Source organism: Dipodomys merriami, unplaced genomic scaffold (genome assembly GCF_024711535.1).
Source record: "Dipodomys merriami isolate MVZ:Mamm:240054 unplaced genomic scaffold, mDipMer1.0.p SCAF_25, whole genome shotgun sequence".
Classification (NCBI taxonomy): domain Eukaryota; kingdom Metazoa; phylum Chordata; class Mammalia; order Rodentia; family Heteromyidae; genus Dipodomys; species Dipodomys merriami.
The window spans coordinates 24615251-24642615 of NW_027203937.1; the positions used below are offsets into that span (position 1 = coordinate 24615251).

Sequence of the window (27365 nt, forward strand, 5' to 3'; positions counted from 1 at the left end):
CTCATCTCAGAGCAGAATAAAACTCTGAAGACCTTAAACAGATTTGCATTTCGGAGACTCCTCTGGCCACCGAGTGGCTCCTGGTTTGGGAGGGGGCTGAGAGTGCAGGCTGTGGGCACGGCTGCAATGCCTCAGGACGGCTGCTGGGACAAGGCCTGCTCTTTGACAGTGGGGCTTGAGACTTTAACATTTGTTTTGATTGACTACATTTCCAGAACGCAGCCTGGGAGCTTGCCACTATCAGTCTCATCTTTGCCTTGAAATAACGTATAAACAAAGAACAAAACACTGTACAAAATGGGAAGAGAAAGGAAGTGTTAGATTGTTGGGGAGATCAGATGCTTTGGGTAAAAGGGCCTTCCAGTGCTTAGAAACTGAAGGAGAGCCAAAGTTCTGAAGACTCCAGAATGTTCTGATAAGGATCTTCCCCATCTCCCAAAGGAACAGTCACTAAACATGCTAAAAGCCTGAAGTTTTCCACATGAGCTCATTGTGTTGTTGAGTGGAGAGCCTGTAAGTACTGTCTGGGCCAGCACCCGGTGCTTGCAAAGCTTTTGTTTGTCCTGGGTACAGAAGGGGAAAGGGTTTTCAAAATGTAAAAGAAGGAAGTTACAGTTCTGCAGACTGTAGTCTGACAGTATGGCTAGCTGTCTACCACACCTCAACACTGTTCTGTGCACTGTGGAGTGCCAAGTTCAAGAATGTCCCATTTGGTTGACAAGATAGAGTTCTACAACCTCCATAATGGAAATCAGAATGAATGTCAGATTCTTGCTGATCTAAGGACAAGTTTCACATAAAACATTCCACCAGCAAAGTAGGAGCCATCTAGATGGGCAAATGGGGGTGCCAAAAGAATAAGAAACTTGCCTGAGGCTTTACAGCTGGCAAACAATGAAGCTTGAGCTCTTAGCTAGACATAAGAAAATTGGAAGGAGTATACATTTATTAAACACCAACCATGGTTAATTTACTTTTTGAAATTTGATGCTAAGAGCAGTCAAATTCACATACCTGATAATTTCATTTCTAAGATTCAATTTACTCTCTATTAAAATTTGATAGTGTGTAGATAATGGATATCTAAACTGGAATAATTTTATAAGCTGATTAGGTAGTATGTGTATACATTTAAAGATAAATATCTTTTGATCAACCAATTGGATTTACAGTAGCCTGTATAAAAACACATTTCTCATGGAACTGAAACCCCTTTGTACAACTACTTAATAAATGAAAAGAAAAAAAGAAAAACACATTTCTGTGAAGACACATATAGGAGAATGTTCATTATACCATTGTTTATAAGAGAGAAAAAATAGAATCAAAATAAGCATTAAGAAGAAAGGCAGGCTTTAGTGGTTCATGACTATAATCCTAACTATTCAGAAGGCTGAAATCCAGATCATGGTTGAAAGTCTTCCCTGTCATGAGAGTCCATCTCTAATTTACCAGTAAAAACCAGACTGGAATCAAAAGGTAGAACACCAGTCATGAACTAGCAAGCCCAGAGTACAAGTACTGCCCCCCTTCCCCCAAAAAAGAAGAAAAAAATTCATAAGAGATATGTGGGGAAAATATATTTAAAAATTAAGAAGTTCTTTCCATATTAATTAAAAGTTAAATTGTCTTAAGTTTGTTGTTAAGCAAAAAAGATGATGTGAAAGGTACCTAGAAACCCACCAAAATCTGTCTACATGAATGGAGCTCAGTCTGAGACACAGCTCGTTGTCTAATTAGCAATCATCTCCTCCAGCTCCCTTACCATGTGTTAAGAGCACTAGACTATGTCAATATCCACAAAATTGAAGCTAAGGGATATATCCAATTCCCACCCTATTTATTAAATAACAAGACCTGGTCTTAAAATGGAGGGAAGGAGAGGAGAAGGGAAGGAGGAAAGAAAGTATGGGAAGGAAGGGGGCTCAAAATGGAGGAAGGGAGGAGAAGGAAGAGGGAAGGGAAGGAAAAGGCAAGGAAAGAGAATGGAAGAGAAGAGTGATATTCTCTTTATCATATTGTCAAATTAATTAATTGTGTCAATAATAAAATAAATATGGATACAAAGAGTAACAAAAACAAGTGATGAGTTGGAAAAAATAAAAATGACCACTGCAACAATGAGATATACAAGTCGCTATGTCGAAAACGAACTTTACAACTTTGGCCAGGGAGGAGGGGGGTGCAGGAGATGGGAAGGGATGGGAAGGGGAAACAAAGGAGGAGGCAACAATGCTTGATAAGAAATGTACTCATTACCTTGCCCATGTCATTGTAACCCCTCTGTACAGTATTTTCACAATTTAAAAAAAATTGCAGAAAAGAAATGACAGGTGGTGTGATTGTGAATCTGAAAAGGTGTTCTGCAAAGTGGCCAAGAGCCTTTGAAGTTAGATGCATCTGGATGCCAATCCTGGCTTCAGCAGTTAATAAACACATGATCTTTTTAAAATATTTTTTTGTCAGTCGTAGGGCTTGAACTCTGGGCTTGGACCGCTGTCCCTGAGCTCTTCAGCTCAAGGCAAGTGCTCTACTGCTTGAGCCATAGTGCCACTTCTGGTTTTCTAGTGGTTTATTGGAGATAAGAGTCTCACAGACTTTCCTGCCCGGGCTGGCTTTGAACCACGATCCTCAAATCTCAGCCTTCTGAGTAGCTAGGATTACAGGCGTGAGCCACCAGCGCCCGGCTTAAACACATGATCTTAACCTCCAAAACCTTCAAATTTCTTGTTTGTAATGAAGGTATTAAATCTATTCTCAAGGTTATTATGAGCATTAAGTCAATAGTGCCAAGTGCTTGGCACAGTGTATGGCATTAGTAATGACTCTAGTTGTGATAATCATACTACTAGTAGTAATCATACAGACTGTGCGCCATAAGACATGAGACATATACAAAGGACTATAAGCCAGATATGATGGTGCATGCCTGGAATCCAAACTTGGAAGGTAGAGGCAAGATGATTTTGAGTTAGAGGCCAGTCTGTGCTATATAGCAAGAGTCTGACTCAAAAACAAACAAAACAAAATACCTTCAATTTTTTAGAGTTAAAAGAATGGAATGTTACAATAACAGAAAGACCAACTATGTGACTGAATGAAAAGTAAATGTTTGAAAATTATAAGCCTATAAATTGTCAAACAAAATTCAGGCAGTCCTTTCTAAATCCAATGTATAGTTAGAGTAACCACAATTAAATGTTTGAAATGCTATAAATTTCAAATGTGAATGTAGGTCTAGAGAAGCTAAGGAATGTATGTAAGGATTCATTCATATGTTTCTGGGGCTGGGACATAAATTAAAATCTGACTTGTTTTTGTTGTTTTGGTGGGTTTTTTGGTTGTTGTTAGAATTGGGATTTTTATCTTAGGACCTCATACTTACTAGGCAGGTACTATACCACTTGAACCACAACTCAGACCTTTTTAACTTTAGTTCTTTTTTCAGTAGGGTTTCATGTTTTTGTCTGGGGGGAAGTCTTATACTCTAATCCTCTTACCTATGCTCTATCATAGCTGGGATTACAGCCATGAACCACCATATCCAGCTTATTGGTTGAGATAGGACCTTGCTAACTTTTTGTCCAGCATAGCCACAAAATACAAGCCTCCAGATAGCCATCTCCTAAGTAGCTGGGATGACAAGCTTGAGTCACCATGCCTGGGCCTCAAATCTCTTAACTTCTTGTCCAGGTGCTCTTTCTATTACTTTGTACTAAATCTCTATATCCTGAATATTAACAAATATTCTGAAAAATAGCGATGAAGGAGAACTAACCCCATTGCCAAGTAAGAAATATTATTATTAAAGCGGAGATTAAAATAGTTCAGTTGATCAGAATAAGACAGAACTGGAAGCCCAGTACTAGCCTCTGGTGTGTATATATGTGATTACATTTCAAAAGATAGGATGAAATATTATAAGACTTGTTTACATAAGGCAACTAGAGAAAGAGGTCAGCTTCATGGCAGCAAAAGTGAACAATGGTTGCCTTAGGGACGGGGAAGGATAAAGGTGCTCTGGTGTTTAATGGGTGCCAAGTTTCAGTATGGGAAAATGAAAGGTCTAAAAAGGATGGGGTAATGTTTGTACAACATCACATACTTAATGCCACTGTACATACTTAATGCCACTGAATGCTATGCTTCATATAGGAAAACAGTAAACTTTGTTATGCCTATTTACCATAGGCAAGAATTAATATCAAAAGAGGGAGCAGAGCATACTGGCTACATCCTATTCTGCTTTTGTGAAATACAAAAGAGAGTAAGGAAAGGAGAACGTTTCAGAGCTCGAAGGACTTACCCAGAGAACGGGATAATTCAGAGAAGGGAGTGACAATAGGTCAGGAAGGAGACAGGACATGGATAATGACAGAGGCTACAGATTGGTGGGCTCTGGGAGCCTGTCCTCCTCTGGGAAGATGGAGGGACAGAGTCTGGCCTGAAGAGACTTGTCCTTCTGAAGACAGCTTCACTCCTTGTGGAAATATAGTTATTGGTCTCCCCTGCCACATTTTATACAATTTCTCTTATTATTTATTCAAGAAATCCTATCTCAGGGCCTACTAGCACCACACACTGCAGAATGCCTTGGAAGCAGAGCTATACACGCAGGCATATGCACTTAGGTGCGTGCATGTGTGCACGTACACACACACACAGACACGCATGCACACATACATTCAGGCATACACATGCATGCACACCTGTGCGTGTACCTTCTTACACCCAACGCACAAATTGGGCCTTAAAATCTTCTACTCTAGAGATATTCTATATCAGGTACTAGCATGTTCCAGGTATGTGAATATAATTTATTTATTTCATTTATCTCCCTGACAACTTTTTTGTTTTTGTTTTTGTTTTTAGATAAAATCTCCATATATAGAAGAGGCAAGCCTAAAGCTTAGATCCTCCAGCCTCAAGTTCATAAGTACCAGGATTATGGGTATATATCACCATGCCCAGCTCCTGATAATGTTTGAAACAACACTGATTAGCTCTATTTCACATGTGGTAGTAGGGAAGAGGAAGATTGGGCACCAAGGGATCAGGTAGCCTTCCCAGGCCACACGGCTGCTCAGTGCCAGAGCCAGGACTCTAGCTGGACAGTTGTAACTTGCAGTGAGGCTCAGTAGCTGCGTTGAGCGGAGGACAGTGCCAAGGGTGATGGGAGTTGGGCTGGGTCCATCAGTAGTGTGTAGGAGGGCCAGGACCCTATTCCTATTTTTAGATGAATGTGGTGGAAATGGGTGGGGAGGTGGAGAGCAGGTGGCTTGGAGGAAGGGACTTGCATCCATTCATTGGGGTTGGTCTTGGGTATGGACTTTGTGGTGACAGCATATTAGGAAGAGATGGCCTTGGGGACCCGAAAAGAGGAACTGGTCCATTTATGTAGCTTCCTGGGTGTGAGGAGAAAGGCAATGTCAAAAGTTCAGGCATGGGGCACCTTCCAGACCCGCTGTTGCCAACAGTGCTCAGAGGAGGCTGGCAGGAAGTAGACGGGTTCTGCATGGGCAGGAAACACCATCTGCAAATAGTGAGTGTCAGGCTTGCTGACAGGAAGTCTAGGGTTCATGCATTTACCCTCATTGAACAGTGCAGACAGTCCAGCTCTAGCCCTGCACACTTACCTTTTTCCTGCTCAGCTGCTTCACTCAGTTCGGGAAGCTTGAGCCCCACTAGATTTTGATTTCTCATCAGGATGTGCTCCTTTGTGGGGAAAAGAGAGACACATTGCAGAGAGTATCACCAGGCTGGGCTCATTTCTTGGTTCCTCCGGTGGCTCTGTGCCCAGCATTAGGTGGGAACCACATGTACACTGGCAAAGACGTGTGGGAAGATGTGAGGTGCACCAGCACTTCTAGCCTGAAAGGAACCTGAAATCCCACCATTAGTCCTACAAGCCTTGAGTTCTGAGCCACCATCAGCCTGGTCTGCTTGTTAAAGAAGTTTGGGTAAATGAATAGCCCAATCACAGTGACTGAGGTTTGCAGAGAGTTGCAGGACAGCAGGAGTGTTAAAGGCTCTTAGGTACAGGAGGGTCCTTTAGGGCTGCTCCTCAGTGGCACCTCCAGACAAATGAAGACCTGGGAATTGCTGCTGTGGGGCCTCAGCAAGGATTTGCTGAGATGGCATGCTGACTACACGTATGTGACACAAGGTGGTCCAAGTTTGTTCCAAACCAATTAACACAAGACCATAGGCCTCTAGTGGAAATGCCTGGATGAGAGACAGCACTCCCATCCCTTGTGACGTATGCCATCAATAGATTTCCAGCGTCCTAGGTAGCCAGTTGAGTATTTGGCCCATAGGTAAAGAAGGAAAGAAAGGGACCAGCAGAGGGTGCTCGTGATCAGGCATGGAAGTCACAAGCCAGGCCCTCTTGACAAGCAAGTAGTCCCTAACCCCTTAGCTCTCAGCACACTGGACTGGGTTATAGGCCAGAGGCTCAGCTATCAGGGCCAGAGGCTGATAGTAAGGGGCCTCGGCTGTCCAGCTTTATTTGTTGGGTGAGAGAAACCTGCAAGGCTATGGTTAGTAGGAGGGGAATGGCTGGTCATCAAGGCTTTTGAGATTCATGAGGGAAGATCCCTGGGCTGGCTGGTCCAATTGCTTTTATCTTCCTCCAGATTTGGAAATTGTGGCCTAGCCTGATATAATTATCGATCCAGGCCCCCATTGTGACCCACTAGTTACTTGGCTTTTTCCGTCTGTGGGTAAAAAATTCTGTATACTGTTTACATCAGCAGGCAGGGCCAGCTTCTCCTGAGCCTCCGCCTCAGAGCACCAGGCACGATTTCTGAATTGGACAAGGGCCAGTATTGGACTACATCCTGTTAACAAAGGAACTTCCTCACTCACGATAGAGTTGCTAGTGTACTTTGCTTCCTTTCCTGCCCCACATACCCTCTGGGTGGGAGGGGGGACAGGCCCCATCCTATGGAATTCCAGTCTGATTCCATAGGATTCCATGGAATCCTTGGCCTGTCTGGGTTGACCTCTGGGTGGGGACTTCTTGTGTCCTTCGCAATCTATTCTGCCGCCTCCCCCCACCAATGCCCATGGTAAACAAATGGATGTCATTATAGCAACAAGAAAAAAAACCCTACTTTCTCCTGACCTTGCCCAGTAGTAGGTCTGACCAGGAAGTCTCTCAAGGGCTCCTGTTTATAAACCATCAGCTCCAGCTGGAGGAGGAGAACAGACTGGACTGAGGGCCTATATGTTCCCTCCACACCCCCACCTTCCCCTGAAATGTGGCTTTATGTGGCAATGACATCCCACACTGACCTCTGCCTAGTAACAATTATAAAAGGTGATCATAGTATCAGAAACTGGTGTTATGGAGAGGCCACAATGGTGGACCTAGCTATTCAGGTTGAAACCTTTAGGGCCTCATGAGTCCAAGTCTAGGCCCACAGCTGCCCTACCCCAGGGACTGGTATCAGGTCCAAACTGCAGCCCAGGGGAGACATGGCATGCACACCCTGCCCAGCGGGCCCACAGGGACCCACCTCTCGGAGCTTGGTCAGTTTTTGCATGCGCACAGGCTGCACTTGTATCTGGAAGTCTTTGAGTCCAGGCACCTTGGCCGGCTTGCTGATGGCTTTGCCTGGAAACCTTTTCTCTTCTTCAGCCAATGGAAGCTTGGCAAGTACTTTCTGCAGCCGGGGACCTGGCTCTTCAGGGTCACTGTCCCAGGAGACCCCCCGTATCAGAGGGGGCCGGGGTATGGGCGCATGCAGTTCAGCTTTGGTGCCAACCTTGGACCCCAGGGGCTCTCCAGATGAGCCTTTTCCCTGGGGACCAGGGGAAGCCACCCCTGCTGAGCCTTGGGCTGGACTTCTTGGCAGAGGATTGCCCTCCTTAGCTGTCTTCAGGAGCATCTTCCCCAGTTCGCTCTCAGGAGAGCCAGGCTGGGGGCTATTCAGGGCCATTTTCCCACCACTGCTTGGACCAGGAGCTGGGCCCTTGGGTGTGGTCTCAGGGTGCTGCAGAGGATCAAAGTTTTCCTTTTGCTCTATTGCAAGCTCTTTGGTCTTCTCAACTGTGGGAGAGCGAGGAATCAGCCTGCCCTGAGACACTTTCCTCTGGTCATTCTGTTTCCAATCAGCTAGCCCTTTGGGGATATTCTGGAAGAAAAGAAGTAAATTTATGACCCTGGAGACAGTTTAAGGAGGTGACACAGTCCTTGTTCAGGGGCTCATTGGTGTTTGAGGGGAAGTGGGGAGGGAGTGTAGTGGGCCAGGTAGCAAGGGGACAGACAGCCTCTTAGTCAGATCTGAGCCAGTAAAGAAGATACACAAACAGAAAAGGCCAGCAATTCAAAACCAGCCAAACCAACCCAAGAATTAGGAGCTTAGGAGAGTTGGATATAAGACAGCTTTGTCTCCAAGTCAGTTGCTCAGATTCTAGTCTTGGCAAGGTCCATCACTCTAGAGAGAGTCACTCTCCCTACTAGGACTGGAAACCTTCTGAGATTGTATACAAATGGCATGTTTGTGGGGTTGAGGGTTATATTTTTCTGGGAAGAGCATCCATTGCCTTCTGGAATTTCTCAGAGAGCTCCATGATGCAAAAGAGAATAAGAGCCCCGGACAAGGTGATCTTACTGCTCAGAAGTTTTGCCATTCATGTTCTTCTTTCATTCCTCAGGAAGCCTGCTTAGTGAGGGACACTGAGTCTGTGTCTGGGAATCTATGAACGAATCTATGTAAGTGCTAATGCTCTTCTAGAAGATTCTAATCCAGATTCAGTTCCAGGTATGACTGAATTTTAACCTGCCCTCTGCATGACCTGCGGTACTTGGGTACCTTACTCCAAGCAAGATGTGGGGTGCTATGATTTTCTCATCAACAATGATGAGATTTTCCTGGCCACCTCCAGCAGAATCCAACTGCGAGTTGAGCTTTCCTGAAAATTTCCTGGTGCTGACAGGAGTGGTGGCTGCTTTGCCCAGGGGTTAGACCTGGGGGTTTGCTACGCTCTGCTAGCCTCACTGGGGAGGCTTGAGAACATGGCTGCTCTGAAGGACACCCCACTTCCGTCTCATTATAAGGCAGAAGTATCTGATGATTCCTTCATTGTCCACAGGGAAAGAGAGAGAGAGAGAGAGAGAGAGAGAGAGAGAGAGAGAGAGAGAGAGAGAGAGAGAGAGACAGAGACAGAGACAGAGACAGACAGACAGAGACAGACAGAGACAGAGACAGAGAGACAGAGAGACAGAGGCTAACACAGACCAGTTTAAGCTTCTAAGAGGCTGAGTCCCCACACCTAAATCCTCTAAATTGGACAAAGCTCAGACTCACAGGCTCGCCAGGGTGAGATGAAGAGACGTCGGCCTCATTGCCCTTCTGCTGTAGGAAGTAGACATGGATCAGCCTGAAATCAGGGGAGACCTGCCTCCCTCCCAAAATGTCCTCCAAAAAGCCTCCCCGGCACCTCACTCAGGGGTCACAGAGGACCTCCTGGTATTAGGGGGAGAGTAGGGACTAGTGGCATAGATACAGACCAGCGGGCCACATACAGACCTGTGGTGGTGCTCCGGGCAGAAGGGACTGTGGGCTGCTGCATGCATCCAAACCTAGAATGGTCCCAACACTAAGAAGTGATGTCCAGCACCCAGACCCTCAGCTGTAGCCTTTTGCTACAGAACCTCCTCCCTCCCACACCATTTTCCCTTAGCAATCTTAGCCCCAAGAGCCAGAAACACCAGTGTTTTTGTGTGTCTCGTGAATTCCAGGCAGGTTCTGCAGTGGTTCTCACTGATTCTCCAAAGATATCATATGAAGCAACTGAGGAAGAGGGACCTCAAGGGCAGGAAGTGTCCATACTGGGATGTGAACCCAGGCTTCCTAACTTGAACCTGAGCTTTACCTAGACAGAATATTGTTTATGCTGGCTGGAGGGTATAGTTCTGGACACAGCCCAGTGAAAGAAGGCCCAAATAAGAGAGGCCTTTCCAAATAAACTCTATGGAGATTTCTCACTGAGTCCTCCCAGGGCAAAGAAAGCCCATTACAACCCTTCCCATAACCTTCTCTCCATTCTCACCCTAACATGTCTCTTGCTGCCTCACTACACTGGTCTACCTCAATGAACAGTATATCAGTATCCTCTGAGGCTACTTAACCAGGCCTAGCTGGGAGCCCCTGGAGGGGAAACCCAGGAGGAACCTTTAATGGGAAAGCTGCAAAGTGGAGGTGGGAGGGAAATGTCACAGGAAGCATCCTCTTAGGCCAGGCTGAATGGTCCCCGCTATGGGAGATGTTGGAGCAGAAGTACCTGGGTGCCAGGCCTCACCTGGTGGGGTGGAGACGGTAAGCGAGCTGCTTCTAGAAGGTACAGGAGAGGTTCTGGGGCTGAGGTCTGGGGAGGCAACTGTGGGGACAGACACAAACCAACTGGCATTCATGAAGGGTCACAACTTCAGCCTCACAGAACCATCCTTTCCAGTACTTCGCATCCCTGGAACTGGGCCTGCTTTGTTGGGGCCAGAAACTAGTTGTGGACTGTCATATGAGACCCCCTACTACAGCCCACCCATCCGTATTGACAGAGTGGGCTCTCAGGTAATGAGAGGGTACAGGGGGGAGTCACACTCCTCTGCCTGCTGAGCCTGAACTCGAGGCTTTTAAAGGAATTAATGACACTGATCGACAGGTAGGATCTCTGAAGGCTACACAGTAGATGTCCCAGGATAGCGCTGACTCCAAATACTCCCCTTATCCTCCTATGTATATTCAGACTTGTCTAAAACCTGCTTCAACTTTGTGCTCAGGAAGAAGACTCTAACATGAGGATAGCTGAGGTGCCCAGGAAACCATGTCTTCAAACCCCAAATGTCTGAAGAACACAGGAACCCAAGATGACTCCCTCTGATATTTGCAGAGGTATCCACAGGCCCAGGCCTCCTGGGGAAGGGCTCCATCAAGCAGAGCCACCCAGGGCTCGGTGTACATGGCTTCACCACAGAGGATTTGTCTCTGTGCAGCAATGGAAGCTCTTAGAGGAGAGAGGGGACCCAAGTCAGAGGCATGTGTATCATCCTGGCTAGTGTTTATTAACAAAACAGGAAGCCACCATGACAGTCACACACAGGGCTAGAGTTGGGTAGGGATTTTAGGCTTCTGGAGCTAAATAAGACATCCTCTCCTGGCAGGATCCTCTTCATAAGATTCAGGCCTCCTGGGGCCAAGAGACCTAAGAGAAGGTAAGCGGGAAGCACACACTCCCCGAAAGCAAGGTTCTCACTGCAGTGAGGCCTGGCCATCCTCTCCCTATGCTTAGCCTCCCCCCTACCTTGGATGGGCCTAGGGACATCACCTGCACCCTCCTGCCCGTGCCCTACCTGATGGAGAATCTCCGGGGCTGCTCCTGGACTTTCTTCCACGGCGGGTCAGGAATCGCTCACTCACCGACTTGGCTTCTTCCAACAGCGCCAGATTTTTCTTCTTGTCCTCCTCTGAGATGCTGATGTCTGGTAGCTGATCATTTACCAGGTCAATGACATGCCCCGCAGGGTCTGCAGAGGGAAAAGTAAGCTTGGAGTGAGAGTCACTGCATCCTTGGTCCTGGGCTGAGCGACCCTACCACTCTGCACCTCAGCCCAGATGCTACCCAGAGCTGACCCAGCCAGCAGCTGCAGCCAGGTGCTTGTGCATGAAGGCTGTTTCATGGAGACAGAAGCTTCCTCAGATTGCTTTCTGGTTTGTAGCTGCTAACTTCTGTCACACATAGTCATGAAACCACCTTGGATTCCCAGAGCTGCCCTTAAACCCTGCTATTAAAGAAAAGCCAGCCCGGGCCCCCTGTCCATGTTATCAGCTTCCCCGATTGGTTCATTCTTCTGATCTGGGAGCAATCCAAAGATTTTGGGTCCTAGACACATCACATCCCACAGCCACCTTCTGAACCCTTTTTCCCCTAATTCACATATTCTCATTCCCTGAAACCATCCCTTTCCAGCAGCAGCTCTGCACAAGCTGACTAAATGACACCATCTCTCACCAGCTACTGAGGAGCATAAGTGTCATTTTACATACTTCTTTCTTCCTCAGACTCCACGTCCAACCACCTGACCCAGACCTGGCATTTACCTGAAACTTGCCCCTCAGCTAATGCTCAATAGCACTTACCTAATAACTCTATCAAACATCTAATTGATCCAGCTTTCAAACCATATCCTCCATCCCATCCTCTACTGCCTCTCTGAGTGAACTTCCTAGCGACCTCATCTGCTGAGAACAGCTCATGCTCATCATGGTGACATCCAAACTGGGTCATCTGCTTCTGCAGGTCCCATAAACTCCTTCCAAGCTCCCTCCACTTCAATTCCTCTGTTATAAGCTTCTTCCAGCTCTTATTCTCCTTTCAGCCTCCTTTCCCACTCTGGTACTAGTTCCTCATTTCACTTGATAAAACTAACTAATTCACCACTAACTTTAATTCAGAGGAATTAACCATTTCTACCCACAACCTCCCCCCCAAGTACCAAGAGTAAGAATGTATACCAGCCATGGTCTCTGAATGAATGCAATCCAATTGGCCACAGAGATTGGCTCAAGGATGGTATGTGAGGCACTCATGGAAATTGTGTAGGGGATATTAAGGAGAAGAACTCCAGCCTGGTGCCCGTGGCTCACTCCTGAAATCCTAGCTACTCAGAAGGCTGAGATCTGAGGATCGCAGTTCAAAGCCAGCCCAGGCAAGGAAAATCCATGAGACTCATCTCCAATTAACCACCAGAAACTGGAAGTGGTGCTGTGGCTGAAGTGGTAGAGCATTTGCCTTGAGCTGAAGAGTTCAGGGACAATGCCCAGGCCCAGAGTTCATGCCCCGCGACCACAAAAGAAGGAGAAGGAGAAGGAGAAGGAGGAGAAGAAGGAGAAGAACTCTGTACTTGAAAGCTTGGAAGTGCTAATAGCCACTTAGCATGAATGAAGGGCCTGCCCAAGAAGAACTAATACACAAGAAAGGAGACTTGAGAGATGGAATGAGACAGAAGCTCAAATACCTTTCCTCTAGAATGCCTGCCCAACATTATTCTTTTCTGGAAAAAAAAATGGCCCCCTCTTGCTGGGGTTTCCAAGCTCTTCTATGAAGGGTCTTATATCGTTGTGAATATGTGTGCACACTTTTCAGTCTCCTTATAGACTATGATCAGCATGAAGGCAGGGAACAAGTCTGTGTCATGCCTAAGCTCCAGTGACCCAGGAAAGACTATGAAAAACTGGAGACCCAGCAGGTTATCAGATTGGCCAGCCTTATACTCAACACACCAGCCAGGCTGAGTCCTTGAAGAATGAAGGACTGGACGCTTTGAGCTCCAGAACTAAGCATCAACCAGATGTTCTTTCTCTCTCTCTCTCTCTCTTTGGCTCTCTTCATTTTCCTCTTCATGCCCTCCCCCTCACCATCTTGACTTTTCAACTGACAAAATGTAAACCAGACATCACATTTCCAACATTAGGGGGCACTGCTTGCCACCAGGGAGGGGGGTGCAAAGGTAGTTAGAGTGAGCCACCTTGAACCCAGTCAAGATGCCAGCTGCTCATAGACACCTTCAGATTGACCTAGCCCTTACCCACAGAAGTTAGTGATGCTGTGGAAACTTTCAAGTGCCGGTGAGAGAGCCTCCGGTTGGGAGTGGGAGCTCTGAAAAACAGAAAAGAGTGATCATTAGGAAAACAACTTAGACCTGAATTGTCTTTCCACATAATCTTAGAGCATCGCCTTAAGAACACATGCAGGAGGCCTCTGCCTCTCTCCTGGGAAACTTGTTAGAACTAGAAATTCTCAAGACCCACCTCAAATATAGGATCAGACATCCTGGAAATGGCCCAGGGGGTGGGGGCATCATTCAACAAGTTTCCATTTATCCTGATGCTTACTCAAGTTTTCCAGTCACTACTCTAAGGAGACGTAACTTTCTTACTATAGTATTTTACTATCTACTCAGGCCCAGACTCTAAGCTAACAGCTAACATGTAAAAACCTCACAAAATCTGATTAACTGTGGTCTTGTAGAGAAGTCTATGATTTCTGATTGGCTCCAGGCCGATCTGAACCTATAAAAGTGGAGGGTAGGTGAGAGAACTTTGGCTTAACCTTGTCTGTCACCCCATGATGGTATTGGATTACTTATACTTATTTCATATTAAAATTATTAAATATGAGGGACAAAGAGAATGAACACTAAGCTCTTACAGTTGTGACTTTGCCGTTTGAATCAGTGTTCTCCTCCTCACTCACTACACGTGTGCCCTCCTTCTCATTTCCTTCTTTGAATCTGACCTGTTATCCTGCTCTTTCCCTTGGTGATGAATGAGTAAACCTTTGTTTGATATTTGATCACAATGGATGTGTGTGAGAATTGTCTCCTTTTTTTAGGTGTTTGAAAATGATACCCCCAAATCTCATTCCAGCTGGATTGATGCATAAACCCATGCTGCTTAAAACAGGGATATGTCTGTGCTCATGAACCAGTGTCCATGTGGGACCCGCTTTGCACAGGGCAAGATCCTACAGTGAAACACTTCTGCCTCTGATTCTCTGCAGGTATCAGGGAAGTTAATATGGAAAACTTTCCCTGACCATTTGTGTTTTCTTAAAATCAAGCATAATGCAAAGAGAAGAAAACTCATTTGGGGAAGAAAGATAATGTCCTAAGTTTTGTCTCCTACTTAAAAAAAAAGTCACTTGATGATGTATGTCAACCAAGTGAATCAAAAACTCAGAATAGAATTATTTGTAAAATATACTCCTAGTGTGAGAGAAGGGGTGGCATTGTCCAAAAATAAATGTACTCTTTACCTGACTGGTGTAACTGGAACCCCTCTGTACATCCATGACCTTTATAATAACAATTTCACTTTTGAAAAATACACTATCTGATGTCCACGTTCTAGGAAAGGTTGACTGTCATAACACAAGGTTCAGGCACCTGGGAAGTGTACCTGTTGGCCAGGTTTTTGTCCGTTTCTCCTTCTGGTGAACTGGCATCCCCCGTCAGGATGATTGTAGGTGGGTTATGAAACAGTGCTGCGGAGGGAGGGCCCTGGGCGAGCATAAACACAGATGGAGTTAAGCTTTCGCTAAGAGAGCACTCCAGGGCTGGAGTGGCAGCTTTCACTCCAGCATTATGACCACATCTTGATCAGGACACCAATGCAGTGTGTTTGCTTGTTTGTGGGATGTATAATGAGATCCATAAAGATGTACTTCAACAGGCCTAAGCAGACTGGGAGGTACAAGTTAGTCCGCATTAGCAATAAGACCTCGTAGCCTTCTAGTTCTTTTACTACCTACCAGCTGCTAAAATATTTTCATCTCACAATTGTTCCCAGGTATGTCTGGGAAACTCTAGGCATTTTCTCACATGTCCACCATATGAAACTGGTACCTATTATTTTTCTTCTCTATCTGTTTGACTGCCAGGTGCTGGTAGGCCCTTAGTACTCTCCTGCTGGAGGCCCAGTTCCTAGTGCTTGTGAGCATAGCAGACTATCTTCCACAATTGGTTCTGCTTCTTGCTCCATCAGAATAATGGCATCGGTCATGCCCATGGCCACCTTCCCTGGAGGTGAGTCCCACCTTCCCAGGTCTTTACCTCCAGTGGCCCTGCTGCAGCCTGGCAACACCAAGGCAGAGCTGTGTCTCCAGCCCTCAGTGCAGTGTTAGTTCTGGAAAGAGCCCCTCTTTTCTTTTCATTCTGCTTTCATATTAAGTGGGTTCTGTATAGTGCTGTGTGGACCTCGTAAACGCCACAGCTTGCAGTGAACCCAGCTCTTCTCATTCCAGTTGCGCCTCTTTCTTCCCTTGGCCTTAAATCTAAGGCAACACAAACTGGAGATGTCTCTGAGTAAGAGTCCTCTAGGGAGCATCACATTGCTTCCAAGGCCAGAGTCCTGAGAAGTTGTTCCCTGGTCTTTAGGCTCTTATCTTAGTCAGTGCAGGGAGCTGCAGTGGCTGGAGAGGTGCCGGGGGGGGGGGGGGTGGGGGACTTAGATTCTCCCCACATACAAAAGGAAAAGGGAATTTGAACAGGAACTTCACTAGTTAGGAACAAAAAGCAGCTCTGCCTATTGGAAGCTCAGAAAGATCTGGTTCGAATGTCTGCTCCTTGCTTATGTGCTGTGTGTCTTTGAGCAAATTACCTGATCTTTTTTATATTTAAGTGCTTGTTATTTTGGTGGTACTAGGGTTTGAGCTCAGGGCCTCCACTTTTTAGTCAGGAACTGCATCACTTGAGCCACACCCCTAACCCTTTTGCTTTCGTTATGTGTCAGATAAAGTCTTGCCTTTTTGCCCAACATGACCTTCTACTTATACTTCTCACATAGAGGAGATGATAGGCATATGCCCAGTTTTTGGCTGAAATAGGGTCTTACTAACTTCTTACTGGAGCTGGCTTGCAACCTGGATCCTCTCCATCTTCACCTCAGGAGTAGCTGGGATTACAGGTGTAAACCCCTGCACCCAGCCAATCATTTTAGAAATTATTTTTATTTATTTTGGCAGTACTGAGGTTTGAAATCAGGACCTTGCTCTTTCTGGGCAAGTGCTCTGCACTGGAGTCATGCTTCAAGCAAGTTATGTAATCTTTCTGTGCTCTATGATCATAAAGTCTAACTTTCAAGGTTGATGTGAAGATTAAAAAGAATGTCAATAAAGTACCTAGCACAATTGATGTTTTCTATCAATGACTACTTCACTGTCATGTTGTCATCATCGTCTTCTCCAACTCCTCCTCTTTTCCTCCTCTTCCTCCTTCTTTTTGCCATTCCTGGGTCTTGAACTCTGAGCCTGGGTGATGTCGCTGAACTCTTTTGCTCAAAGCTAGTGCTCTACCATTTGAGCCACAGCTCTACTTCCTGGCTTCTTGTGGTTAATTGGAGATAAGAGTCTCATGGACTTTTCTGGGTGGCTTCCAACCATGATCCTCAGATCTCAGCTTCCTGAATAGCTAGTTAAAGGTGTGAGCCACCAGCACCTGGCTACTTTCTCTTTTATCCAACAAACACATCTTGTTTTCTTATATGAACCAGGAGCCTCTTGAGTTGCAGAGAAGACTTTCAAGGGCTCACAGCCAAGCAAAAGATATAGGAAAGTAGCATACTTATGATCAATATAAGGTGATAAGAGATGGACAGCATGTAAAATCTTAGAGACAGAAAAGAAAACTACAAGGTCAGAAAAATGAGAAGACTATGTCAGAGTGAACACAGGAGCTAGAGGTCTTGATGGATGAATAGAAACTTGAAAGAAACAGTTATTAGGGCAGAGGTCCTGAGCAAAGGAAATAACATTACCAAGAGTTATAGTGGGAGTCAGGGATTTGTCAATACAGCTGGAGCCAGAGCAGAGGCAGTGTGAGACAGAGAAGGGGTTGAAGCTAGAGTGAGTAGTTGAGGTAGTACTGAGGGACTTTGAATGCTTCTCCACTAATTTTGGTCCTAAGAATTTGGAGCCAGGAAACCCTGAAAATTAAGCTTAGGAAAAACATAGCTTCCATAAGAAAGAACAGAGAAAATGTGGAAGCATTATCTCTACCACAACTGGGTAAAGATGATGGAAGAAAGCTGAGTAGAAATCATGATGCCCATGGCTGGACCCAAACTGACCAAAGGTTCCTCTTGGAATTCACACCTACAGAGTTCCCCAAAAAGTTTCATCCATTCTCTGGATTATATCAGTTAAGATGAGGTAGTCTGTTTCAACCTCTTCTAGCACTATCTCCCAGTTCCCACAACAGCAAAATGGCACAAGGCCTTCTCTGTCTTGGATGAAGCTTGTGCTATAAAATTCACTCATGAATGGGAAGGGGAAACAAAGGAGGAAGCTAAATGCTTGATAAGAAATGTACTCATTATCTTGCCCATGTAATTGTAACCCCTCTGTACAGTATTTTCACAATAAATTTAAAAAAATAAATAAAATAAAATTCACTCATGATTGACATTTTGGTAAGTGCCACATGGCCTGCAGATCCTCTCTAGTCATCACTGTTATAAGATCAAACAGTGTCTCCAGCCTGAGTGAACCTGTTCTTCCATCTTTTGCCCACTGGGCTCCCCTGGGAAGAGGCCAGTGAGCAGCAGATTGGCTGAGGACTTCCAGAGACAGAGGGGAAGCAGGACAGTGGTGTGTGGGCCTGAGGTCAGTGGAACAATATTCAGGAAGCTCCTGAGATCCAAACAGGAAAGCAGGGTCACAGTCTCAGGTGGCAGAATGCACCATGGCAGCAGATAAGGCTAAGTAGGAGAGCTGGGGAAGACAAAGACATCAGGGGGAAGGGTGTCCCTACTGTGTGGGATTTCTAGTGACCAGGAAGGGCTGAATTTTTCCAGAAACTTCTTTTCACATCATTAAGAGTTTCTACTATGAACTCTTGCGTGCATGTTCATTAAAAAATGAACATCCTCTGGGCATAGTTTCAAGCATGTGATATAAATTAAAGACCCATGGGCCCTTTTCCTAGGAATAGCAATTACAAGTTTTAAAATTAGTCACCAACATTTCATACTCGGAAGAATTGGAAGATGACCTGCTTTTCTTGAAACCAAACTACCAAGCAATCTTGGCCCGCAATTCTGCAGAGTAATCTGGAATCTCAATGGTCCTAAATTGGCTTACTCCTATTGCTGAAGATAGCTGGGTTCAAAAGTGCTTATGGCTGTCTCTGTGTCACCAGATTCCCTTATGACCCAGTCTTACCACTTCTAGGCATCTGCCCTGAACAACAGGAACCAATATACAAGGACACATGCACCTCCATGCTTATTGCAGTACTGTTCACAATGGCTAGGATATGGAAACAACCCAGATGCCCCACCACAGATGAATGGATCCAAAAATTGTGGTATCTATACACAATGGAATATTATGCAGCCATTAGAAATGACAAAATAATGGCATTTGCAAGGAAATGGATGGAGCTAGAAGAAATCATGTTGAGCGAGGTAAGCCAAGAGCAGAGACAAACGGTACATGGTCTCCCTGATAAGTGGATGCTAAATCCAAAATGTTAGGTGATACGACAAAATTAACAGGACTTAAGAAACAAAGAACTTCCACTCATCCGGTCCAACCACTACTAAATATCCCCATGCTGCTGATCACATGTATGGTGTATATGTGTACACTGTTATATGTTATAGACCATGATAGACAATTTGCTCCAGGAAAGTTAGAATGAGCTTGTGACTTTAAATGAGCATCATTATTCCACAATACTGTGAAATTTAGGAAATTATGTAATCACTTAATCACAATAAAAAAAAAAAAGCACCAGAAAACTAGAAGTGGCGCGATGGCTCAAGTGGTAGAGCATGAGCCTTGAGCTGAATTGTTCAGGGCCTAGAGCTCAAGCCCCACGAGAGAGAGAGAGAGAGAGAGAGAGAGAGAGAGAGAGAGAGAGAGAGAGAGAGAGAGAGAGAGAGAGAGAGAGAGAGAGAGAGAGAGAGAGAGAGATCTTTCATGCGATTGTTTCTAACATATTTATAAGATTATGTCTTTGTTGCCTTGTATGTCCCTCCCCCATGGTACAACCCCTGCTTTCACTATATATGATGTTGGTATATGTGGAGGGGAAGGGAAAAAACAAATTGTTAAAACAGGGATACAGGAGGACCCATTGCAACAATGAGATGTACAAGTCATTATGTTGAAAAACAAACTTTACAACTTTGGTGTGGGGGGATGAAGGCGGGGGAGGATACGAAGGGACGGGAAGGGGAAACAAAGCAGGAGGCTACAATGCTTGATAAGAAATGTGCTCATTATCTTACCCACGTAATTGTAACCCTTCTGTACAGTATTTTCATAATAAAAATATATTAAAAAATAAAATAAAAATAAAAATAAAACAAAAGTGCTTATGGCTGTCTCTGTGTCACCAGATTCTCGTCCCCCACCTGGCTTTCTGGAACGCAGGAAGTTTGTGCACTTATGTCATCTTTGTTCATGATAACTCTTGCCACAAGAGCACCAGTGAAATCTTTGGCTGTTCTCAAAGTAAGTATGGGATTCTTTCTCTGGGCAGATTTTACTTTGACTCTCAATCTTTCAGCTCTGAAAATTGTCTTTTTCATACTTCCCATGTTTAGAGACTCTCTTGCTTTTATGAGTTCTCCAAGAAACAGGAAAAACGCACATTGGCTAAAATTTCATTTTCATGTTTATTGTATCACATGACTTTTGGCAATCTTGTGATGGAGCTTTCATGAATTCCCAGCATGCACCAAAGCAGGTGGATGACATCTATTGAAAGGAATGGAATGGGCCAAGTGTTAACTATTTTTTTCCTGTTCTAGTCTAGAAAAAAAATGTGGTAATAGTGGTAAAATAAGTCTCCAAAGAGTTTAACAAATCAATATTATTAGACAGATTTTATTTAAATTCATTGGCATACTACCAACTTCCCAGAACAATCCAAAGTAACCAGTAATAAAATAGAAGGCATAAAAACATGAGACCATACACATAGGTGAATTATTTGATAAATGTAAATATCCATAGCAAATAAAAATAAATGCTTGCTCCTTCTAACCACCTGTGGTTTAGCACTGAACTCAAACTGACCTGAAGTCCAATGAAGTTGCTATATATGAGGACTTGCCTCTGACAAATATTGCTTTAAACAACCATAGACACACACAAAAACAACAGAAAAAGAACTCCATTCCTTATTCTCACATCTCAAAGATCTGAAAAGTGAGCAGAATCTTAACTCACATCCTCATTATCTTTCCCATGCATTTGTTTTGTGTATGTGTGTGTGTGTGAAAATACTGTACAGAGGGGTTACAATTACATGGGCAAGATAATGAGTACATTTTAACGGCTTGTACATCTCACTGTTTCCCACGCATTTGTTATAGCCCACAATCTATGACTCTTTACTTGTTTACCCTTCCTACCCAAATCTTCCCTAGGTATCTTTATATATCTATTCATCTCTCTCCCTACCATGAGTCCATCCACCCATCTCTCCTTTTGTCTTTCTCTGTTTCTGTCTCTCTGTCTCTGTCTCTGTCTCTCTCTGTCTGTCTGTCTGTCTCTCTCTCCTTTTCTTCCCCCTCTCTTCAGCTCTTTTTTTTTTTTTGGTCCGGTAGTAGGGCCTGAACTCTGGGCCTGGGCGCTATCCCTCAGCTCTTCAGCTCAAGGCTAGCACTCTACCACTTGAGCCACAGCGCCACTTCCGGTATTTTTCTTTTTGCTTATGTGGTGCTGAGGAATTGAACCCAGGGCCTCAGGCATGCAAGGCAAGCACTCTGCCTCTGAGCCACCTTCCCAGCCCTCTTCAGCTCTTAATTCTGCAGCTTCACTCAGTTGACTCTGCAGATATTCTCAGCCTCTGCTTTCATGACTGCCTTACTCAAGTTTACAAGTCTTGCAAAAAAAACTTTCTCTGAGGACAAAAAGCCTCATGCTGGCTTCTCTCTGGACTCTAGGAAAAGGATGGAGTCTGTGAACACTTGCATATTCTTATCCCTTATTCTGGCCATTCTGCCAGCAAACATTTATGGGATGCTTGCTGTGGCCAGGTCTCAGCTCTTTGGCCCAGGGTGAAGCTGGCAGGCCTCTGCAATGCTTCCACATAGCACCATAGAAGGGAGGGAAGTGGACAGATCTGCCCCTCTTCAACTGATAGACAGCACTGTCCTCCTCCTCATGTTGGCATACACCAGGTAAATTGCCTTTAAGGCAGTGGAGGGAGATGCTTTCTGGTTGGAGTTTCCATTGTTTGCTGGCTAAAGTTCTCTAATAGAGCAGCTCCCTGACAGTGGCTGCCTGGTATAACACTTGACTCATAGGAGGAATAGAGCAGATATGCCCACAGTGATGGGCAGAACAAACCAAGCCATGGATAATGAGTGCCACGCATGTAACTACAGACACACACAATTCCAAACTGCTCGAAACCTAGGAGGCATAAAGCATCAGGAGCAATCCTCTAAATCCCGGAAGGAAGTGGGGAGGGGAGTCCTTCCTCTCTTCTTCCACTGCACTCATGCAAGATATACAAGCAATAAAATCAATGTTCTTTCCCTAATTAGCTTACTGAATGGGTGGACAAGCTGTGACAACGTCGAGTTTTCTGTAAAACTGTGTCCTGCTGGAGGCCATTCTTATCCTGTGGTTGCCTTTGAGTTTAGCAGGTACTGGGAAGACAGTAATCTCAGAGAATGAAGGAAGTTTTCAGGGACCCCCTCCAGTATATTCTGCCAGGATTTAATACACTGTAAATACTGTTCCCGCTCCCACTCTGAGCTCCAAGTAGCAGACAAAGCCTTGAAAAGAGTGCTCAGGTAGTTAGCACATGATTAGATACAGAGTCTGCCAAGCAAAATACTGGCTTGGGAAATTCAAGGCTTCAGGCTCAGGAACTGTGCTCTGATATAGCTTCCCTCTTCCTAGCTGAGTGACCTTGAGCAACTTACTACCCCTCTCTGGGCCTCTGTTAACTCATCTACAAAATAACTATAAATTTCACAAAGAAGTTGTAAGGATTTAAATAGGTTATTATCAAAATAGAATTTCCAGATAAACATAAGTACAGGATTCCCAGTGATATTTGAATTTCAAATGAACAATGCATTCATTTTAGTGTTAGTATGTCCCACTAATACAAGTATCCATTTGTATTACATTCCCCAAATCTATCTACCTTGCCTGGAAAGCTACAGATGAGCTCCTGGTACCCAGTGAATGGTCAATGTGTGATAGGGGTTATAGTTACCTGTTATCATTGGGAGTGAGCCACCTGCTTCTCAGGAAACTGATTCTTGGCCTGATTAACCATTTGGAGTCAGAGTTCATTGGGAATTGGATTAGCCTTTCTGGTCATAGCGCCAGAAAGGGTGCATCTCTCTTGGGATATCTCACCATGCAAGCCTTCAGGTCAATAACTTCCCAAAAGCCCATCAAGAAGACCCTCTTCACTGGCTCCACCCCTCTCTTACGCAGCTGCTTCTCAAACGGTGCCTAGTGAGGGTCATAGATCAAAGACATTAGGAAGTACAGAAATGAATATGGGCAAACATAGTGCAAGGAAGGGGTGGCTACGCAGGCCTCCCGTATGCTGAGCCCTGTGCAGATAGCTCTTGTTTCCTCAGTTAATCCTCGTAGCAATCCTTTGAGTGAGACTCAGGAGATGCATGCACAAAGTGGGGTTCTAAGGCCTCCTGATCTCATAAAACATGGTGATGACGTGACCTACCTCACGCTAGGTCACCAATAACTTTCCTTTATTCTCTTTTCATCCCTATTATACCACATAACGAACTTGTTCCTTTGTTGTGCAGCTTCTACTCAGGCTGTGTTCCCCCATAGTGCCATGCCTCTTTCCAACTGTCTACTTCCCCTGCTCTTGATTTCCTTCAGACCTCTGACATCTCTTCCTTTAGTTCCTTATGGAAGGTACCTCTTCCTCCAGAAAGGCCTCAAGCCAGTACCAGACTGAATACACAGCGTAGAGGAGACGGCAAGGTCAGAGGGTGCTGTCTGCTCACTACCTCTCTTACTGGTCCATGGGCTCAGCCTCCCCAGGGGTCCATTCCGCTTCCCTGGAGTCAACCAAACACTGTGGGGTTGGATTGTTGCCCAGCAAACTCACCCAATTATAAGCCAGAAGGTCACATTTTGTTCCCCTCAAATAAATCTTATAGAAACATTTAAATGTTTATTTCACCCATAAATTCCCAGGAATGCACAATAGTTTCCTAAGCACTGGACACAGGGATAAATATAGGCCAGTGTCATAGATGGAAATATTAGCTTCAAATCCTCAATATCACATGATTCAGCCTGGGGTAGGAAACTAAGAAATAGCCCCAGCTAGGGGGCAGACGTTGGGGAGAGCAGCTCCTGGAAGGGTCTTTGGATGACACCCCCAGGAAAGGGGGCCCCTGTGGGGAGGTAGTGTGGCATAGGAGAGAAGTTGGGTATCCCACAGGAATCTAGAGACTGAAATCCTACTCTGTGAACTCCAGCAAACTACTCAACTACTCCATTTTGAAGTTCTCAAACATCCTATGAGGCAAAGAAATTACATTTTCCAATTGTTTTCAAGCCAAAAACAGATAGCATAACAATAATAATAAACATGAGGGGGGTAGTGGTGGGCATGCACTGGTTACCCCTTGTCCCTATTTCCCTTTCTTAGAGCCGAGGGGGTGGCAGGCAAAGACTGCCTCAGAAGAAAGAGGCCTCAGCTGTAAACCGACTCCAGTGCTCTTAGGACAGGATAAAGGACCCTCAGGGGAATTACAAGAAAATCATTATTCCAGCAGCAAGTCCAAAGGCCATGGGAGAGAAAGACCATTGGACATAGGAATCCTCCCTGCTAAGCACTGAAAACAAGTCCCTTGCCCCTCAAAGGCCTCTAGTGTCTATCTTGTGGATCCTTCCATATGTCCACGGCCTGGCCTGCCTCTGTTGGACCCTTTTCCCTGACATTGTTCATTCTATTCCCAGAAGTCAGCAATCTGTAGTCAGATTATCTTGCTTTCTCCTCCATACCAATACACTTCAGGAGCATCGACCTGAGACAGTGGAGAGTCATTCAGCTAGTGAGTGAGCCTTTCATCCATCATCATCTTCTATCCTCCCTTCCCAATGCTTCTTCCATTCTGTCCTCTCCTCAGTCTAGCTATTCAATCATCCAAGATACCAATCATTCATGTACCTACGCTGCCATACAACCATCCAAACCTTCCTTTCCCCTGCCTTTCCTTCTTTCTTTCCTTCCCTCACTCCCACAGTTTATGCTGAGAGTAGATACATACATGTGAAAGACACAACCCCTGGCTCTCAGTAGCTCACCACAGTCTGACGTGGACAACAAAGGAACAAAGAAGAGCAGGCTACTCCATCTTTTGCAAAAGAAAGTGGGAATAAGTCACTAATATTCTCTCCTGACTGTCTATAACCACAAACACCTCTGAAACATTTTGTTCTTTGACCCAGACACCCCTATAGCTTTAGCCTCACAATTCTTACACTATGACTGTCCTTTTGACCCACCCCCACGCTTCCTTTCCATAGAGAATAAGACATCCAGCACCTGTTCCCCACACCTGGGGCCCCTGCTGCTCAAAGCACAAGCTTTACTGCTGGGTAGAAGGAGGTCAAACTGACAGAATACCTCAGCAGAAAACTTGGGCTGGAATTTCCATGAACCACAATATATGTGACCTTTGGCAATCACATAAATTCTTAGACTTAGTGTTTTCATCCACAAAATAGACATGCTCAGAATATTCCTTGATAGGATAAAATAGGCACCCAACAGATTTCCCCAGTATCTCATACACCAGATGCTAAAACTTTTCTTTTTTGTATGCTGGAAGTAGGACTTGGACTCAGGGCCTGAGTACTATTCCTTAGCTTTTTTGCTCAAGGCTGGCACTCTACCACTTGAACCATAGCTCTACTTCCAACTTTTTGGTTAATTGAAGATAAGAGTATCATGGACTTTCCTGCCTGTGTAGCTAGGATCACAGGCATGAGCCTCCATTGCCCATCACTAATGCTTTCCTGATCACTTCTTTGAAGAGACTTCATTGGATAAAGGATGTGATGTTATGGTTTGAACATGAAATGTTCACCCATAGGCTTGTGAGTTGAAGCCGTGGTCCCCAACTAGTGGCACTATTTTGGGAAGTGCTGGAAACGTTAGGAGGTAGGGCCCAGCTGGAGGAGTAGGTAGGAGGGGAAGCAGTGGTCTGAATGTCATCCCTGGCTACTTCCTGTTGTGCATTCTGCATCTGGTCTACCTTAAGGTGAGCAGCTTTGCTCTACCACATGGGCTCCTCCATGTTCTATCTCACCAGGGACCCAGAAACAATGGAGCCAAAGGACCATGAAATGAAAACATTAAAACTGTAACCAAACAGGTAATTCCTCCCTTTAAGATGTTCTCAGGTGTTTTAGCCATGGCTATGGGAAGATGAATTCAAAACCCTAAATAGAATATTCAAGAACTTCCTTCCCTGGTTTCTGGTGATGTGAGCATACTTAATTGTCTCAATTTTCACACCTTTAAAATGGGAAGCTAAAAGTACCTGCTTGCTGGAATTGTGAAGTTACTGCATGAAGAGTGCTTAGAAGACTGTCTAGCTCATCCCAAGCATGGTATTGAGGGGGTCTCTCTGGGCGAGCTGCTGGTAGGTAAGAGACGCTGTTATACACAGCCTTTACCAGGTTGTAGGTGTTCTATATACATTTTGAATTTCATCTTCCCCTTATTCCTGATACAGAATTGGTTCTTTGGGTCATAAAACTATTACCACCAGTAGGGAGAAGTTGCCATGGGTAATGCAGACTGAATCTATCAGCCAGTGAAGAAAGGACCTTCACAGCTCAAGGAAGGTGAGAGAGAAACTGGTTTATCTAGTAAAGCATATTACTAAATCCTGGATTATCTTGGGATAGCATAGGAAGAGTAAGCTAATAGACAGGGTCCCTATTACTGTCGTACTGTCTTATAGATAAGAAACAGACAAGATGAATAATTTATGTGGGATGGACTTTCCCTCCCTTCCATGCTTCTATAATATGTATATATAGAACCCAGAAATATTTCCATGTACCTTCTGCCCTTGCTCTAAGCAGGCATGGGGTTCCAGAAGGTACATGGAACTGCTTAGAGAGCACTGCTTGGTCATCTCCTCTAAGAGGATAGACCACCAAGATTGGATCAGACGCAGACCAATGACTGAGAATAAAGCTAGGATGGACTTCTGACTATACTACCACCAACAGGGAAGGAAAGTTTTGGTTTGTTGTGGTGGCATTTCCTCTTGTTTTCAATTGTAAGTCCAAAGAGGAGGAGCCCAATAGCTTCCTGGCCTAAAGGTCTAGGGGATCCACAGGCAGAGCCCCTTCTTAGGGCTACATGTAAAAGGCTGTTTCTCTAGGATTCATCCATTCTCGACTCAGTTGCTCAAACTATGGGGAAAGGTGAGTTGGTTCATTGAGTTCTATAATGATCTTAAGCCACAAGATACTGCACAGCAGGACTAAGCATCAATGTCTAACTGAACACCAAAGAGGAGTACCTTAGCTAGGAGCCAATGGCTCACACCTGTAATCCTAGCTATTCAGGAGGCTGAGCTCTGAGGATCATAGTTCAAAGCTAGGCTGGACAGGAAGCTCCATGAGCCTCTTATCACCAGTAAACTACTAAAGAAAGCTGGAAGTGAAGCTGTGGTCCAAGTGGTAGAGCACCAGCTTTAAACAAGAGAAGTTCAGGGAGAGAGTAAAGAAAAGGGTGACATGGTCCAAAAAAGAAATGTATTCATGACTTGATTTATGTAACTTTAGCCCCTCTGTATATTACCTTTGTAATAATA

The 27365-nt window shown here is 44.9% G+C and overlaps 1 protein-coding gene across 10 annotated transcripts in view; it reads right to left on the reverse strand.

Annotated features, from left to right (window-relative positions):
• The window catches only part of Irag1 (inositol 1,4,5-triphosphate receptor associated 1), a 106876-nt gene that overhangs the window by 43821 nt on the left and 35690 nt on the right, over positions 1-27365 (reverse strand). For 3 of the 10 annotated variants that reach the window (XM_070035316.1, XM_070035315.1, XM_070035314.1), the window contains exons 2-9: positions 14951-15064; positions 13592-13662; positions 11357-11530; positions 10309-10386; positions 9537-9589; positions 9315-9362; positions 7521-8138; positions 5637-5715 (exon numbers count right to left, since the gene is read on the reverse strand). In XM_070035316.1, coding sequence (XP_069891417.1) covers positions 5637-5715; positions 7521-8138; positions 9315-9362; positions 9537-9589; positions 10309-10386; positions 11357-11530; positions 13592-13662; positions 14951-15009 — 1180 coding nt within the window. In that variant the 5' untranslated portion in view covers positions 15010-15064. The remainder of the gene's footprint in view (positions 1-5636; positions 5716-7520; positions 8139-9314; positions 9363-9536; positions 9590-10308; positions 10387-11356; positions 11531-13591; positions 13663-14950; positions 15065-27365) is intronic. The other 7 variants (XM_070035311.1, XM_070035312.1, XM_070035308.1 and 4 more) reach the window with 4 other exon arrangements.